This window comes from Anolis carolinensis, chromosome 3 (genome assembly GCF_035594765.1).
Source record: "Anolis carolinensis isolate JA03-04 chromosome 3, rAnoCar3.1.pri, whole genome shotgun sequence".
Classification (NCBI taxonomy): Eukaryota; Metazoa; Chordata; class Lepidosauria; order Squamata; family Dactyloidae; genus Anolis; species Anolis carolinensis.
The window spans coordinates 33824952-33844358 of NC_085843.1; the positions used below are offsets into that span (position 1 = coordinate 33824952).

Consider the following 19407-nt stretch of genomic DNA (forward strand, 5'->3'; position numbering starts at 1 on the left):
GCTCCAGAACTTTACCAGTTATAGTCAGCAATATACCTACTCTGTCTTTTATAGTTAGAGAAATACTGTGAGATACAGGATAGCTCAATCCTTGCCTCAAAATTGGACAAGAAAAATTCTACAAATTGTGGTGGATGAGGAATGGAACTATTCCCAGATGATTTTTGATATCAATCCCATCAAATAATATTTAAATTGTTGCAATAAATACTGTTTTATAATAATATCTCCAGTACTCTGGTTAAGGAGGCATCCTCATTTATCAATTTCAGGCATGCAATTAATATTTTCTTTACTTGTAGGCAAGTAAATATGCAATTAATATGGAGATATTCTTATAATAATTAAATATTATTGCCACAATTTTAAATACGAATTGGAAAGACCGATGTGTTATTACAAAGATGGCAACTGTGTTGCATGCTGGAACAGAACTATGAAATTGCATAGTGAAAAGTATTCTACAATCTCTAGCTTATTTTTAAGATGAGAACTGAAAAGTTTATGGAACTGTCCGAAAACTAGTATTTTGGAGAGCCTTGTCTTTTTTCGTAAATGAATGCATGAAATCCCAATAAATTTTATTGTGTTTTAGTACAGTGTGCTTATGGGGCTATCTGAAGGTTAGGTTTTGGGATCCCACTCATATATGAAGAAACATGAATGGGCATGGCCCACATTATTAAATGGCAGTAACATCAATGTATGTGCTTCAGCATATCTGTTCACAGCACTGCCTTTTAATAATATAGAACATGATGATAATACTGTCAGAGGAAATTGCACACCAGAGGATAAACATGGAGCCCTAAGAAACAATTACTCTGGTAAACAATTCAGAGTAGATTATGGGTTTCTATTAAAGACCATAAGACCATCCACAGATTGGTTCTAACTTGCTCGGTCTTTTTTACTTCTGTGGAATGCATTATGTGGCTAAAAAAAGTTTAAACTTTGGCATTTTAATTTATTTTTTGTAGAACAATAATATCTAAGGTCCAAATCAGTTTGTGAATCGTATATTAGGCCTGTTGAATTAATATGTTTTCTATAAGTCTTGGCTTACCATACAGTGATTAATTCAGTATGTCTTCTGAAGCTAGAACTAGCTTAGATATTGATTTTCAAGAACATTTTAATTGTGATGATCCAGTGTATAAATAAACATGGGTTTGTTGTGGTGCAGGTATAGCTACAGTATATAGCTATTCCTCATATTTTCTGCTGGCAGTGATAACTTTACTGTTGCCAGAAAAAATGGATTTTAATAATGAAATGTATCTTGCTTAATTGCTGCTAGTGTTTCACCAAAAATATTTAAATTTACTTAATATTGCCATAATCTAGTTAGTCCCTTATGAACAAGTATTGTTAGTATTTCATCATTTATTACTTTCACCATATTTGAGCTGCTTAAGTATCCATTATTTACACTGTAATACATTTTTGACTCGAGAACTATAATTCAAAATTGGAGAAATGCAGATATTAAAGGCTAATTGAATTTTGGCTGGATTCTGAAAATGCAAATACAGTATTTTATTCATATTTAAAAATTGAATAAGATGAAATCTCTTAGTATCTGTACTTCTGTACAATTGTAATATATTCATCCATTAATAGTAATTAGTCTGGCTATTATTTTAGCTTAGCTTAATAACATAATAAAGTATTTGTATTAAAAGTTATTCTCTTAATTTCCAGACAGATGCTAGCAGTAAAGCTATTTTTTCAAAAGTGATGGTGATAACAAGTAAGTTTTAAACAATGTTCTTAAGCATAAAATTTGGACAAGAATTAATTCCTTGTTAATCTTTTAGTATTGAGCAGTTGATTAAAGAACTACTTGACTTTGACGAAGTGTCAACTCAGCAAGTTTTAAAATGAATTAGAAGTTGTGTAAAAGAAATATTGATACAGTTTCTGGTTGATTTGAAAGATGGGACTAGGAGGCAATCTTATTTTTAGGATCGGAACCATATTTGTTTGACATAATCCATAAAAGAGACTACTGGGGTTTGTACAGACTGCAGTACATTATGCAGTTTTCAACTTTCAATTTGAAAGTTGATTCCTAGACCCAATAGTGTGAGTTGATAAAATACAGTGCAGAAAGGAATCTTGATATGATAATGGATTTGTAATGACATGGGGTGAATAAAGTGAAAAAAAGAATTAGGCAGATGTTGTAAACTACTGTATATAAGTCAACATCACGTTTAAATTGAGGGCAGGTTTTGAACCAAAATTTCGGATTTTTATATGATGTGAATCTCAAGGATCATTACGTGGAGAGGGGAAAGCATCAGTGTCACCCCTGGACGCTGCTACCATTTCTCCGTCCAGGTATTTTAAAAAGCCAGAAGTGGTGTCACATCAAAGGGAGCAGAGGGGAGCATTGCTTCTTTTAGGTTCTCCCAGGAGAGACTAAGCTCTTGTCTTTTCCCACTCTACCCAGAGAAGAGTATGGTTCCTTTTTTTTCAGAGTTAAAGTATAGTTTTCACACATGCCCATAAATAAGCTGATCTACTTTTTGTGCGTTGATTTTTTATTAAAATTTCTAGGCTCATAAATGAGTATCTAGAGTACTCATTTCCCAGTCCTAAAAATTAATGTTGGAAATCAATTTTACAGGGGCTTCATATTTAAAATGGAAAACAAGGGAAGCAGAATGGAGTACAAAGCTAGCTCACAAAACATGTAATGAATCCTTCTCTTCCTAACTCCAGTTTATATCCAGCAATAATGTTTGAATTAGAGCCGTTGAGATTGGTTTTCCTAGCACTTTTTAAAGCTGTGAATAAATTTCTCTTTAATACTTAAAGGAAATTTGCCAGATCCTGGCAAAGCACAGGATTTCATGAAGAAATTTACTCAAGTTCTGGAAGATGACGACAAAATACGGCACCAGCTGGAAATGCTTGTTAGCCCAACTTGTTCATGCAAACAAGCTGAAGGATGTGTGGTAAGAACAGGTGTAAATATATCATTGCTTTTGGTTATTGTATTATTTCTCTGTTAATATATTTGCATCAATATTGCAGCGAGAAATTACAAAGAAGTTAGGAAATCCTAAGCAACCTACAAACCCATTCTTGGAAATGATAAAGTTCCTTCTGGAGCGGATAGCACCTGTGCATATTGATACAGAATCTATCAGGTATACCTTTTCACTTGGGGCAAACAGTACCAGTAGATGATATCAAATAGTCCAAGTTGCTGATAAGTTTTAGTTTTTCTCTGCTTTAATATTTACATTAAAATCATAATTGGAGCTGAAACAATCTTTTTCTTTGAAGCAGGCATGAGTTTGGGCAATTTTTGGATTGTGGATGTAACAAATGCATTTAATGTGGATGTAACAAATGCATTTAATGTGGTTGGGGATTGTTTATGGTGACAGTAGGCATCTCTCGGTTGTTGGTTGTTGCGTGCTGTCAAGTTGTTTCTGACTTAGAAGTTTTCTTGGTAAGATTTGTTCAGAGAAGGTTTACCTTGGCTTTCCTCTGAGTTTAAGGGAGTGTTACTTCTCTATGTCACCTAGTGGATTCCATGACTGAGCAGGGATTTGCCTCCTGTTTTCTAAAGCAGTGGTTCTCAACCTGTGGGTCCCCAGATGTTTTGGCCCCTAACTCCCAGAAATTCTGACAGCTGGTAAACTGGCTGGGATTTCTGGGAGTTGTAGGCCAAAACACCTGGGGACCCACAGGTTAAGACCTCTGGTCTACAGTATGATCCTCAAACCACTACACCACTAGCTTGAAAGAAGTGGGAAAGAGTTCTGGCAGTATCAACAAAAGAGGAATTCTTTGGTTTGGCTGGTTGCTATCATTTCCACCACCTTGAATTCTTTGGAATTCTATACATAGTCTTGTTCCAAGGATATAACTGTAGATGAGGAAAAAAATTGTCCAGAAAAGCTTCTCACTGCTATTAGGCTTGAAGATTAATAATTACCATTGGTTGTTGTGTGCCTTCATGTCCAATATCAGACCAAGACACCTCACTGACTCTTACTATTTCCTTATACCAGAGTACATACAGTTTGACTGTTGTTGAAAGCAAAGCATGTTACGTTCTCTCAGCTTCAGAGGAAAGCTAAGGCCAACCACTTGTGAATTTGTCTTGTCAAGAAAAGCATGACAGCTTTGCCTCAGGGTGAAAAATATAAAAGCAGGAGAAAGCATTTGGCCTAAAAAATTAAACATAGTAATTAGTGTTTACATTCGGTCAGAGGTGTATAATGAAGTTTTGCCATTAATTTTTTAAGAAGGACAAAGTCCATCCCATGTATGTCATATTATGAAGAAAAAAAGTATGATGATGTATCAGTGTGATCAAGAAATGATTTATAAAATTGCCACTGATAAATATTAATCTTTTTTATGTTAGTGCTCTCATTAAACAAGTGAACAAATCTATAGATGGAACAGCAGATGATGAAGATGAAGGTGTACCTACTGATCTGGCAATTAGAGCAGGTCTTGAATTGCTTAAGGTAAAGATCTTCAATTTGAAAAAAGATCTTCAATTTGAAAAAAAAAATTGTTGTGATAATAGTTTTGATAGTGTATACATAGTGTATCTATTCATATGTTTCAAATTATAGTTAGAAAAGTCACTCTTTAAGCTTTGTCTGTCTGTCTATTTATCTTTCTTTCTAAACATGCTACGTTACTTCATCTGAGATGGTGGTGAAGAAGATCCTGAAGGAAAATCTGAAATATGTCTTTTATAATAATCAATCCATTATGTAGTTTGGTGTTTTACGTCAGCCTCTGACCACTACAGAAGCTATTAGGATGGTCTGCTTAGAGATTCTAGGGAACAGATAGGCAATTATGGTTGAAGTAATTTTTCATTTCTATGCATTGGTGGTGGGTTGTCTATCGTCTTTTTGGCCATAAACCTAGGTTTTGGTCCTGAACACCTGTAGCAGAAATTGATGTTTTCAGCTTTTGTTTGAATCAAAAACAATTTAGAAAGTTTGGGGCTTGGTAGAGACAGGAATCTTTAGGAAACCACAAAAGGTGGGGACATATGTGACTGTGGGCCCTACCTTCACTCTTGCTTTAGGGCCTGTAGGCCTAAAACCCAAATGGTTTCCCAGTGTCTTTTGAATATTTTCTGGCTGCCCGGCTTACCAGTTTTGTTAATGTCCTGATTGATCATTGAGTATTGAGATCACTTAGGGTCTTGGTACTGTTGCTAATAGATACCATCTGGTGTGAATGAAATTTTATTAAAGTAAGAACTCATATTGGAGCATATTCTGTGGTATTGAAAAAAAAAATCATACTTCTGTATGAACCAATGGATTTTTTTAAACAATCTGGCTAATGGGGTGCTGTGATAGTAGGCTTAGATGTCTGTTATGATCAATACATATAAAATAATTTGCATGCACTCTAATTTTGATGCTGTAACTTAGTTGGTACAGAAATAATATTTTAGCCATATTCTCTGGGCATATTCAGCAAGGACAAATGTAAGATACAGTACTACACTTAGGCAGAAAAAAATGAAATGCAAAGATACAAAATGGGTGATGCCTGGCCTGACAACAGTCCATGTGAGAAAGATCTTGGAGTCTTCGTAAACAATACACTGAACATGAGCTGACAGTGTGATGTAGCAGCTGAAAAAGTCAATTTTAAAGTCATTTTAAAAGAGACTTATTATTTTGCAGGTCCTTTCGTTTACACACCCTATCTCGTTCCATTCAGCTGAAACTTTTGAATCCCTTCTGGCTTGTCTAAAAATGGATGATGAAAAGGTAGCTGAAGCTGCACTGCAAATTTTCAAGAACACAGGAAGCAAAATTGAAGAGGACTTTACCCATATCAGATCGTGAGTTAAATACATCAAGATATAATATACTGTACTTCGTTATACTATACAAAAAGTTAGAAATACTGAGCAAAAATTACATTTCCTTAAAATTAATTAAAGGTGCATTGTTTTTGATTGGATTGAACTGCCTCATGGCTTTCACTATACTTTAGAGACTGTGAACAAAGCTTGAAGTCATTTGTTGGTATTATGTCAACACAGTTATAAAGTACTACCACCAGACGTTAGTGCAAAGACATGGGAATGAGTATGGGTTTTTCCTCCATGTGATTTCCCCTCCCTTCACTGTTGCCCCTGCTGTCCTCATGAGGTGTTTTGAGGTTTTGTTGTTTGTTGTTTGTTTGCTTCTTTGTTGAGAGGGTTGCTTCTTCCTGTTAATAAAGCAATCAATTCTTTGTCAGTTTCCACTTTCAAGAAATCTTATTGTTCAGATTACTGAGATGTATGTATTTCTCACAATATGATTGCTGGAGAAAAGTACAAATAATTCAGTATCTCTTTGTTTCTCAGGTGTTCATCTGTTTTTGTTACTGCATGTATAAAACTGAAAATAAGTTGAAATGATTTTACTTGAACAGAAAAGCATATCTCATTTGAAATAGTCATTTTTTAAAAAATCAGCCACTAATCTTGAGGCTGGATTGTTGAAACTTCTGATCATGTTTAATGGTGAAGAAGTTGGACTTCACATGTAAAGTGCCTGAATGAAAATATTTTAGAAAGGCAGATTATAAATTTTGATAAAAATTGAATATACATGTTCTGTTTATATTTGTGAAATTATCTGAGAATTCCAAGGTTTTTCAGAATTGTAACTACAAATTTAATGTGCATCTACAGCCTATAAGGAGAAGTAAAAAGGCATCCAATTATGTGTTATGGGGGGTGACTGGGGGGGACTGTGGTCTGAGGAGAATTCTATTTATTCACAGTCTGTAAATATTTTACATTTCTGCACATTTGTGTACAGTGTGCCCTCACTTTTCGCGGGTGTTAGGTTCCAGGTGAAAAACTGCGAAGTAGCGGCACTCAATTTATTTCAATAAATATAGCCTCCCTCCTTCCCTCTTTTCCTCTTTTAACATACTGTACTGTATTTCTTGTTGTTCCTGAGGCGATGAGACGCAGGCAGGGTCTACTGGCGCTGCCTGCAGGCGGCTGAGGAGGAAGCACGGGCTGGGTCACGTGCCTCAAACTGAGTCCTTTTGTGCCTGTGAGGGGAGGGCAGGCCGGAAGGGAAACAGCGAATCCGTGGAACCTGGACCGCGAATTAGCGAGGGAGCACTGTACATATTTCAGTTGCTATATTTGTAACTATTGTCAATACATAGACATGCAAAGATTTATTGAAATTGTTACATTTCTTTTTAGAGCTTTGCTTCCAGTATTACATCATAAAGCTAAAAAAGGACCACCTCGTCAAGCCAAATATGCTATTCATTGTATCCATGCAATATTTTCCAGCAAAGAAACACAATTTGCACAGATATTTGAGGTAATTTCTTAAAGTTGTATATTCTACTTATATTGTCCTATACAGCTTGTTTGGTGTGACAGAAAATACAATGGTTGTGTGATTCGTTCAAATATTTAAATTTTGCTTCTTAAAAATATTTGATGGGTGGGTTATCTCAATTGTTTTTAAAAGTTAAAGTATTTTAATGTACTAAAACAGCTATGTGGATCTCAGTATTGGCTTTCATTTATATTCAGTGTCTGTATTTCCTTTTTAGCCACTGCATAAGAGTCTTGATCCTAGCAACCTTGAACATCTGATTACACCTCTGATTTCCATTGGCCATATAGCTTTGTTGGCACCTGATCAGTTTGCTGCCCCATTGAAATCTTTAGTGGCTACCTTTATTGTTAAAGACGTGTTAATGACTGACAGGGTAAGAGCTTTTTGAATTTTCACAAGATATGTGTGTCTTCATATAATAGCATAGAATGTGATTATGTAGTTCTCATCCTGTTAAAGTAAATCTATCTGAGTAACAAAATTATTTAAACCTTCCCAAATTCGGGTTAAGCAAAACATAAAGATAAAAGTCCTTCAGTGTTATATTGGATATTTCATCTCTCTTGTTGCTGTTCCATTTTATTAAAATCAAACTTTTTTTCTTCATTCAACATTTGCTGTTATAGATATTCTCTGAGCATTACATAATACACATGCTTACTGCATTCTTGGTAATGCATTATTTTTTGTTCTCTATGCACCAGTTCATATATTGCCTTATTTCTAATGCTATCCCCAAATTACAAACAAGACCTGTGGTATTTATTTTGCGGTCTCTGTCCCTGTTCAGAAGCTCCACCTCACTTTCTGTCCCTGTGGTAACTGGATTTTGAAAAAAACTGACTTGTTTTGGAAACAAGGATTAGTGCAAAAGATTCAGTTGAGACATCTTTTCCTCATGATAACTCTTGCAGGAGTGAATTTCTATTCTGGGGGGTAGATTTGTCTCATTTCCTGTTGTCTCACTCCCGTTCTGAACTATGAGTCCTTTGTAAGTCGGGTGTTTGTAACTAGGGCACTGTCTGCATATAGAACTGATATACTGGTGTTTATTTCTACTGGCAGAAAAACTAAGAATGACTTGCTTAAAAATAAAATGTTTTCTCAATGTTTATAAACAAATAACAAATAATATTGCTCTGTTCAGATGCCAGGAAAAAAGACAACTAAACTATGGGTACCAGATGAAGAAGTTTCTCCTGAGACTCTTGTAAAGGTAAGTAATTTTAAAGCCTTTATTTATATAATATATTGACTGTAGCATATATTTCTCTGCCTTACATGTTGATTTTAAGTCTACTGTTCATAGCCTTCCACTTGTATTTTTCTTCTGAGATAGGACATGGCAGATTCATCTTGATTAGTTTGCAGACCAAAGACTAAATTTCTGTGACTTACACTTTCAATTTCCTCCTTTAAAATGTGTACTTGGGAGAGAGTCATTTTAAGATCCTAAATTCATATTTTGGTTCAGAGTTTTCTGTAAAAGTAGACATCTGGTGTAGTGAACCTAGGACATTCTTATTTGTGAAATACTAATAAGCATCCCCATATTTCAGCAACTTGCCATGTACAGTTTCCTTTCTATAAACAGATATCTTCTGGGGTTAAAATATTATTCCAAACCAATTGAATCTTGTATTTTAGAGTGCCTTTTTGTCCAAACCAATGTAACACACAGAGAAAAGAAAAAACCTAGTCTTTGTTGTTTTTTTTTTCCTTTTGGCAAACTGTAATGCAGAGAAGCTGAAGTGAGGTTGCTGGTAGGTTGGTCCCCATTAGTGAATTTTAATTGCGGGAGGGAATTGGAAGTCAGTGGGTTAGATTTTTTTTTTAAAAATCATTGTTAGTTTTACTTTAATTATCTTGTGTTTTTTGTCTCTGTTTATTGAAACATACTTGGGGCTGAAAACTGCTTTTATTATGAAGCATTTAGATATTCTGGAATGTAACATAATTCTTATCAAAGTAGAAAAATGCTTTACAATAGGAACAATGTAAGGTTTCTTTTTCTATAATAGTGCCTGAATAGTTCGTTATTTGCATGCATTTTATTGCAGTCCTTTTTTGCTGTTTTTGGCGGCGTTTTATCTTTGCAGTTGTTGTGTAAAGTAAATCTTTATTTGCAGGGACTAGTAGACATTGCTTGTAGACATGGCTGAAATTTTAAAGCTTCCAATCTCAGAAAAAGATAATTCTTACAGGGTTGTTGTATGTTTTCCGGGCTGTATGGCCATGTTCTAGAAGTATTCTCTCCTGACGTTTCGCCCACACCTATGGCAGGCATCCTCAGAGGTTGTGAGGTATAATTCTCACACATTGCTTTGTATATTTCCAGCAACCCTGTCCTTGATTTTTTGCTTGATGATATACAAAGAAAGCTGGTTGATCTTTTAAGTTCTGGTATGGGTAAATGCAACTGATACTACAAAGTTTTCATAGCCTAATTTTCAGGTTGTGAAGAAAGAATTGATGGCTATACATTCCTTTTTTTGTGTTGTGGTCTCTCTCTCTTCTGCACCTCTCCTCTCCCTCTCCTTTGTGTGCTGTTCATACCAGAGCTAGATTTTTTGATACAACTGACTATTTTGATAATGTATTGACTAACAGCTTACTGGATGATAGATGTGTAACATGTCTTGATATCATTTTATTGAGAGCAAATTATATTATATATATATATAAAAAAATAGAACTGCAATGTATTTAAAATCACCACTGTTATGTTAGATTTATTTTTAAAGAAAGAAAGAATTTGTTTGATTGCAAATAGGAGAGTATAAAAATATAAGCTAACATTTAACTAAATGTATCAGATTCCTTATTGTGGAAGGTTTGGTTTCACCAGAGGGGCTACCTTCCCTCGTTCCCAACTTCCAGGTCTTAGGAGTAATTTAATGCCTCTGCAGTGTGGGGATGAACCAAAAGGCCAATAAAGGGCCATTGACTGGTTCTGAAGGCCAAGACCTGGAATGCAGAAGTTGCAAGACAGCAGAAGTGATGTAGAGGTTTCTCCTTTGAACATGAGTTACAAGGAAGTGAAGGGCTGTCATTTAGGAATGGTGTCACACCTTGCCTGCAGCATTTCCTGTCTGCTAGAGTTTAGAGGATTCACCCAAGAGAGCTGTAAGCAGAGAGGGACTTAGAGGAAGCTACAAAACGAGAGAGCCAGGCAGATTGGCAAGAGAAAGAAAAGGTGGTGGTTGTGGAACATTTTTTCTCGTCTTTTCATATACCTTCTCTTCATTGCTTTATTTGTACTTAAATTACTTCCTGGGATTCTAAATCTTCCAGTCCATCCAATTCTGGGAATATGGACATGACTTTTAACTCTGTTTTTATTGACATTGTGTAATTTGTTATTGTTTTTTGAGTGCTTATCTGTATTTGTTTGATTTATTATTGTATTTTATTGTCAAGACCCAGGCTGCAGAGCACCAATAACCATGCGCAGAGACCAGGATCTATCTAATATCTTTATTATAGGAATATATAAAGTCAATAAAAACAGGTGAAGAATAAAGTTCAGAAGTAGACCTTTCAAGAAAGGTCAAATATAGTCCAGGAAATTAATGTCCAATATGAGATATTAGAGTCCAAAGTTATAATCCAATAACCGAAACACACACTTTGCCGAGCAAAGTGTGGGGAAATGACAGGGTCCTTTAGTCCAATGGAGCTTGACAAAAAGGCTGGAGAGCAAAATAGATTCTTGGCAAACAAGGCTTGATTCGAGGCAACAAGAAGCAAGAGACGAGAACAGGGTCCGTGGCGAGGTCCGTGGCAAGGTCCGTGGAACAAGGCAGGGTTGGAACAAGAACAAGGTCCTGGAAACAAGGAACAGGAGTAGCGTAGTCCACACACGATCTCACTTCCGAAGCTGACGAATTGACTCCGCAAGGATTCCCTTGCGGTTAAACACCTATATAGGATCTTGTTTTCCCGCCAAGGAACACTTTCCCTGGGGAACAAGAAATGAAACCCATACTGTGTCCAGATGCATGACTCCTTAAGATTTCCCAAGGGAAACAGGCTTAATCAGCTAATTGTCTGGCAGCAATTCTGGCGCTTCTGCGATTCGCCTCCCTAGCGCCTCTATCTCGATTATAATTATCCCGGCAAGAAAACGGGGGAGATTTCTGCTCAAGGCTTGTTTGGCTGACTTCTTGTGGGCAAACATCTTGCAGGTGCAAGGGCTCCAATTCTGGCTGAAACGGTGGGAAACCCAAGCTGTCCTCTTCATCTGCCACAATAGTACTAGGAACGGGACTACATGGCCCATGAGTCATCACATTTATGGCATTGAATGTTTGCCTTTTATGTTGTGAGCTGCCCTGAGTCCCCTTGGGGGAGATAAGGTGGGACAGAAATAAAGTTTTACTTACTTACTTACTTACTACTTGAAACTATCTATCAGTATCCTACCCGGGTCCTTAATTGTGAAATCACTTATTTGGGTACCATAGAAGTTCATCCTGAGGCTATTTTATCGAGTACATTGTTCCGTTGCCTAGCTGAGTAATCTAAACTGAAAATACTTCCTCTGGAACTATGAGAAGACAGAATATATTTCCTAGCAAGATGCATGTGATAAATCAAGTAGTGGCTATTAAGAAAGAGTGTAATTTACCATGTTGAAGAATTAAATCATGACTGAGTTCCTTATTTGTAAACATATGCAATATAATAGTAATAAATAAAACAGAAAGCCTTTCTTCTTCACAAATGCTAAAATGAAATGGATTCAAACCTTTTTTCAAACTTCATCTATGGTTCACTAATGCAGATAAATCTTTCATTCCATTTATCATGGAAGAAAAGAGCTTTCATTGTGTTAGAATTATGTAATCCAGAAAAAAAGAACCCTTAATTGCATGCATCCATCTTGAAAGATATTTATTAGAAGAGCACCTGTTCTCTTGTTTTGAATATCAGTAAGATATAAATTAGCGGAGCACTCACATTTACAAACTACATGATAGTCATATGATGGACTTGCTTGGCCGTAGCTGCATCTTTTAAAGGAGTATTTCTACCTTTGCCTAGTTTGGATTTGCCTCTATTTACTGCTGGCATGTAGAGTATGGCCACTTTATGCAGAAGGAATATGGGTCATCCGAAGGCAAGAAAAGATTCCTGACCTACATTTAAAAAGTCTGTTCTGTGTGTTTCCTCAGGGCTCTTTGTATCACAATCCATTGGTAGTGTTTTATCGCTATGTTAAGGTTACGTCAGCATTTATAGAGTTACAATGTTCTGTGATGGCTTTGAATAATTACAAAAACTAATATTAGGTTAGAAGAGCAAATTGAAAACTTTGATCCTCTCTATGTTAGATCTTTCTAGCAGTGGGTTTTAACAACAAAAATTAGTATGTAGAGAATGCTTACTAAAACCTTTGCAAATCAGATTAGGATTTGAATGGAATTTTTAGGAGGTATATAATAATATTACAGTATTAATAAACTTTATTTATATCCCGACCTATGTCCCCATGGGGACTCAGGGCGGTTTCCAACAAGCAATGGCAAACATTCAGTGCCATAATAAAGACATTACCATGAAAATCAAACAATAACATTACAAAAATTAAATTTCCAGACATAAACATTAAAAAGACAAAAAATTAGGATTAAAACCATTAACAATAGTTTTATTCCAGTTAGTAATCTGGCTGCAGATCTCTGAACCAGTTGAAACTTCCGAACTATCTTCAAAGGCAGCCCCACGTAGAGTGCATTGCAGTAATCCAAATGGAATGTAACTAAGGCATGGGCAACCATGGCCACCATGAGTCTTTCCAGGGAGAGAGGGCGGGTTAAAAATAAAGTTTACAATATTTACAATAAAATTACAATATTGCACAAACCCAGTATTTGTTTTGGGACATTTTAGGATGGATATGACCCCAGAGTGAGAGGTTTCCTCAATTTCAGTTTACTGGCTCAAAAGCCTAGAAACTACACACACACATACCGCCTCCTTCCTGACCACCCACCCAGATCACCACATACAAAGGCAGTCCCTAACTTATAAACATCTAACTTACAAATGACCCATAGTTAAGAATGGGGATGAGACAACAGGAAGTGAGAGAAATCTACCCCTTGGAAGGGAAATTCATTCCTGAAAGGGTTATCATGGGGGAAAGGTGTCTCAACTGAAGCTTTCTCACCAACCTTTGTTTCCACAACAAGCCACATTTTTCAAAAGCCAATCACAGGGACAGAACATGAGGTGAAATCTTCTGAATAGGGGCCAGAAAATAAAACAAACTCCACAGGGCTGATGACCCTTTCCTATGCAATCCAAAGCTTATATCTATATAGATATAAATAAATATTTGACTGGAGTTGCACTTAAAAATGTACCGGTTCCAACTACATACAAATTCAACTTGAGACTTACAGAACCTATCTTGTGTGTAACTTGGGGATTGCCTGTATATAGAATCTTTCGTTATGTATTGCATAGCTAATAGAAACAGAAATATAAGTGTATCTTTACATAATTTATAGCATTGTAATTATTCTATTATCATAATGATGATAATGATATTTATTTATACCCCACTTTTTCTCTCCACAAGGAGACTTAAAGCATCTTTTCTAAGGGTTATAGAGTTGTTTATTAAAACATAAATATACAAACAGTATTTACTGAATGATTCTAGCTAAGGATCTGAAGGAGTTGGTAGCTTCATCCCCTCCTTGTATGTTCTTTTCACCTTCACATCTGATGACATATTATAAGAAAGGGGAGTCTCCAGGCATCGGGGCTCCCCATGTTGCTTATAGTGGGAAAGTCATATACAATTATTTTTGTCTGTGGTTTCTTTTTTGAATATGGGACGTGTATTTAAGTAAGTTAAATACTTACTTAAATAACTGCAATAACTTGAGAATTTTGCTTATCATTTGCTCTCGCTGTCAGGTAGCAGTAGCAATGTATGTTTAACTTTTACATAGTTTTATATTGATTGTGATATTTTTGGGTTATATTTCATCTTATTTATTATGACTTGTTTTTATTTTTGGTGATTTAAATTGTTTGACTTGTTATGTGTTTATTATTATTTATGTTATTGTTTTGTTGTAAGCCGCTCTGAGTCACTTTAGGAAATGGGGTAGAATATAAATAAAGCTTCGTTCATTCATTCATTCAATGTACTCTGAAAAAAGAGAGCCACAGCTTATCTTAAGTGAGCTTCCAGTTTACTTCAATGGAGATTTATATAGTCTCCGATAGCAAATGAGAATAATAAAAAGAGTTACCCACTTATAAGATAACTCCTATAACAGCCCAGGCCAGATAGGAATCACATGGCTCAAATGATCCAATGTTAACATGTAACTCCAGGCTCTTCCCCAGTTCCTACTTCTCCATGGCTGAGATCCTGCTGCCTTAGAGAACTGGGATTCTTTAACACAGGAGTCCTGAAATCTTTTAAGCAGAGGTTCTGTTCACAATCCCCCAAATTATAGTTTGGGAAAAAATGAACGAATTCCTATGCATACTGCACATACCTTATTTATAGTAATGTGTGTGTGTGTGTGTGTGTGTGTGTATGTATGTGTGTGTGTGTGTGTGTGTGTGTATGAAAGAACAATACAATATTTAAAATGAAAAACAATTTTAACCAACATAAACATACCACTATTTCAGTGGAAAGTGTGGGTCTTCTTTTGGCTGACAAAATGGTAAAATTATTTAGGATTGTTTTTGTTGTATTCTTTCAAGGCATTTCAGATTTAGGGTGACCTTAAGTCTAAAGTTCAGGGTAGGGCCAGGTAAATGACCGTGGAGGGCCTCAATTTGGGTCCCCCTGCTTTTAACTGGTGGAAATGTAAACTCTGGGCTTGTTCTTTGTATGGATACTTATGGTGTAAAGCACAATTCAGAAGGAGAGCTATTGGCTCTCTCTGCATGTTAATACTTTCTCTATATGTTGATTACCTGAATGTGACCAAGTCCTTAAGGAAAGAGGGAACACGAATTAGTACTTCTGAAGGCTGGGGGCAGGGGGATGTACCGGTTTCCAACAGAGGTTTGAGAATGAGCACCAATCCAGAGACCACCACTTTAAAGAATATGGGACTAGAACCTTTTTGGGGGACAGGCCTGCTCAACCTGTGGTTCTCCCAAGTATTAGGACTCCTAACTCCCAGAAACCCTTGCCAGCTTGTCCAGTGTTCAGGAACTCTGGGAACTGAACTTCAAAACACCTGGACGTTGGCAGGTTGTGCGGGCATACTTTAGGATATAGTTTTCAAATGTTACGGTCCACTTGGAGGTTATGCCTTTTCTTATAAAGCTTTTTTAGAAATAGTTTTGATACAAAATTAGACTACTGGTAATATTGTATATATTTATTATGTCTGATGTTATTTTTCTTTTTTTCAGATACAGGCCATCAAGATGATGGTCCGGTGGTTGTTGGGAATGAAGAATAATCACAGTAAATCAGGAACCTCTACCCTGAGGCTGTTGACAACAATATTACACAGTGATGGAGACCTGACAGAGCAAGGAAAAATTAGGTACAAATAATGGTTTAAAACAACACATTGAGCATTTTTTAAAGGTGACTCAGGAAGCAAAAACACATCATTTTTTCTGACCCAGGAATGTTCTTATAATAGAGAATACAGCTTGTGTTGCTTTGTGTGATTAGTGGAGGATATGGTTTTCTTTCCAAAGAAGTGACTGACATTGTGCTTCTGACAAAGCCATAGAAAGTAAGATAGAATCCCTGTTGGTTTACCTTTTCTTTCTTAAAAAATTAGTTTTGTCTTACTGTTGTTAGCAATTATCGCTTTTTCAGTACCTAACATTTGTACAGAGATTAAGATCTTAAGAAAGTTCTTGCTTTGGCCTCACAAATGCAATAGACACAATGAAAAGGGAAAAGGGAATAAAGAGGAAATCTTTATTCTGACGATTTATTTTAAGTAGCTGTATCTTGGTTTATTAATCTGAGAAATACATAAGAAAGTTGTCCAAACACAGAGTCCTGCCTTTGGACAACGCGTGATTAAATAAGCACATTTCTAATTTGACACAATATTTCATTCCATCCAAATTGTATCTATCCTGATTTAGTTTGAAGTTATAATGAGTGTTCCCTGATTCAGATGAATATCTGGATCCATGCACAGGTGAAAGGCTTGTGAATATCTCAGTTGAAGAAGCCAAGGAATGATCATCTATATGTGGTTGTGTCAGCAGTTATCATTTGATCTAAACAGATTAATCTGATTGCATTTAGGTACACATAATGTGGATGATGAGAAAATGTATTTACAAATATGAATTATTTTTGCAAAAATATTTATATTAATTATTTAATACTCTTCTGCTTCTTTCTAGCAAACCTGATATGTCTCGTCTGAGGCTAGCTGGTGCTAGTGCTATTGTGAAGCTGGCACAGGAGCCTTGTTATCATGAAATCATCACATTAGAACAGTACCAGCTGTGTGCATTAGCCATTAACGTAAGGAAACAGAAGGGGCGGGATTGTTGGGCAGTTAATTTCTCTGCATGTTAATTATACATAACTTGAAATTTGACTTAGCCAACGTTTTACAATAAATGAAATAAAATGTGTTTTGCCTTCCAGTTTTAAAAGAAGATATTAAACAAGGCATGGCTTTTCTTTTTTCCAGGATGAATGTTACCAAGTCAGGCAAGCTTTTGCTCAGAAACTCCACAAAGGCCTGTCAAGGCTACGGTTGCCACTAGAGTATATGGCCATTTGTGCATTGTGTGCAAAAGACCCAGTAAAAGAGAGACGAGCTCATGCAAGACAATGCCTAGTGAAAAACATAAATGTGAGAAGGGAATATTTGAAACAGCATGCAGCAGTTAGCGGTAAGAAATTGACAAGATGACAACAAGTCAAATAACTTTCTTTTAAAGTGTTTCTGTCATCTGTATCTAATTTATAATACTTATAAGCTCAGTGATTCTGTTGCTGCAGGATTCTAATACCATTATGATGGCAGTCTGTTCAAACACTTGCTGTTCTGCAATTCTACTTAGGGCAGAATGTAGTGGCATAATTCTATACATAAAACATCAATAGGATTTACTGTACATTTCATTTTCTCCATGTCTGAGCACCAGATATCCTCTGGCAGTACATATTTATGTATCCTGAGTTCTCTTCATATATAGTAAATTTTCCCATAAAAGGCACAGCCACTCCCATATCTTTTTGTTCTGCTTGAAGATCAAAACAGTCAAAACATTCATTTTAGAGATTAAGCACTACTTGAGACTGTTAACTGGCATTCCCTAATCCCACATTTGTTTTAGGATCTGCTCAAGGCTACCTAAGCAGTACCTAGGAGTTCAAGATTTCAAACCAGGGACTTCTTGATTCATATCTCAGGTCTCTTAGTCACTGTGCCTGCAACATAATATGCTGTATCTTTTTACTAAAATCACATTATAATAGCTACAAGATTAGTTTTTCATATAACTTCAAAAATATGTGCACAAATACTTGTTTGCATGGACCTAATCTCCATTAGTGAAAATGCTTCATTTCCTAATGCACATTTAATTACTGTTCTGACAGCACATCAAAACTTATTTGGTTTTTATTTTTAATTTTACACTTTCAGAGAAACTTTTATCACTTTTACCGGAATATGTTGTTCCATATACTATCCATCTTCTGGCACATGATCCAGATTATGTCAAAGTCCAGGACATTGAGCAGCTGAAAGACATTAAAGAGTAAGACTTCCTTATTCTTTTTTTTACAACCAATATTATTTGAAGTTTAATAGTATGTGCTGATCTGTATCAACATGCTGAGTAGTAGTTTTCATTAAATATTTAAGTTATTTTCAAGACTTAATATCTAGTTTGTTGTTTACCAGGGGAAACTAGTTAATTCTTTTTTAGCCATAGTAAATTACCAAATATTGTATCCAATGTCTGCTTTCTGTATCTGGTTTTCTCACAGCTATGTATTTGATATACTTTTTAAAGGTGTCTTTGGTTCATATTGGAAATATTGATGTCTAAAAATGAAAATAATAGTCATGCATTTATCCGGAAAATGGTAGAAAACATTAAACAGACAAAAGATGCTCAAGGACCCGAAGACCCAAAAATGAATGAAGTAAGTTAAATTAAAATATTTAATATGTATAGTGCAAATATTTATAAACCTAATGAGTCCTCACTCCATGCATCAACTTCAGTGAATACTGGTTTATCTGAATGTCAAGTTCCACTAAACTCTGATTTTTGGACATCTGCAAGTGTCACAATTTTTATAATGGAAAAATTATTAATTATGTTATAACTCAATAAGAATGTTCCAATGACAGGCACAGTCTGCCTGACCTTCTATGATGTCATGGCAACTTCTTCACAATGGAGATTGAGCTAGAGGATATATTTCTGAATTTTGAAATATAAAGATGATCCAACTTCATTGTAATTATGCAAACATGACACTATAAAAGCCACAACTCCTAATAATTCCCCAGTTCTGTTTTTTCAAGATGTGTGTTATAATGATATTTTCCAAAAATACACAACCACATTCTCTTTTTTAGAAGCTTTATACAGTGTGTGATATAGCAATGAATATCATCATTTCAAAAAGCACAACGTATAGTTTGGAATCTCCCAAAGATCCTGTACTTCCAGCTCGATATTTCACTCAACCTGACAAGGTAAGGTTTTTTCCCCTTTATGAAATTCTGTTGGAATTGATGTTGGAAACTCTTTGTGGTCTCTGTGCCTCACACAAATGGGTTTCCGTGTCTGCTGAAAGACCTGATGAAGAACTTTCTAGACTTGAGTATCTTGGTAGATATTCCTCCTCCATCATATCAAGCATTGTCAAATTGTTGTTCAAGCCTGCCAAAGTACTGTTAACACAGTTGTTGTAAAAAGATTCAAATAATGTCTCTGCACAATCTATTTGTGTGAGAGCATAGATGTCCAGTCCCCAGTTAAAGGTAATGAACTTATTCTAACATTTAAAACTAATTTGAGAAGGTACATACTT

The 19407-nt window shown here is 35.7% G+C and overlaps 1 protein-coding gene across 2 annotated transcripts in view; it reads left to right on the plus strand.

The window, feature by feature from the left end:
* pds5b (PDS5 cohesin associated factor B) overlaps positions 1-19407 on the plus strand; it is a 100468-nt gene that overhangs the window by 67987 nt on the left and 13074 nt on the right. For both annotated transcript variants that reach the window (XM_003219158.4, XM_016992609.2), the window contains exons 15-28: positions 1705-1753; positions 2827-2966; positions 3046-3161; positions 4394-4499; positions 5691-5851; positions 7226-7349; positions 7588-7746; positions 8521-8589; positions 15777-15913; positions 16743-16866; positions 17039-17243; positions 18002-18116; positions 18375-18507; positions 18950-19069. In XM_003219158.4, coding sequence (XP_003219206.1) covers positions 1705-1753; positions 2827-2966; positions 3046-3161; positions 4394-4499; positions 5691-5851; positions 7226-7349; positions 7588-7746; positions 8521-8589; positions 15777-15913; positions 16743-16866; positions 17039-17243; positions 18002-18116; positions 18375-18507; positions 18950-19069 — 1758 coding nt within the window. The remainder of the gene's footprint in view (positions 1-1704; positions 1754-2826; positions 2967-3045; positions 3162-4393; positions 4500-5690; positions 5852-7225; positions 7350-7587; positions 7747-8520; positions 8590-15776; positions 15914-16742; positions 16867-17038; positions 17244-18001; positions 18117-18374; positions 18508-18949; positions 19070-19407) is intronic.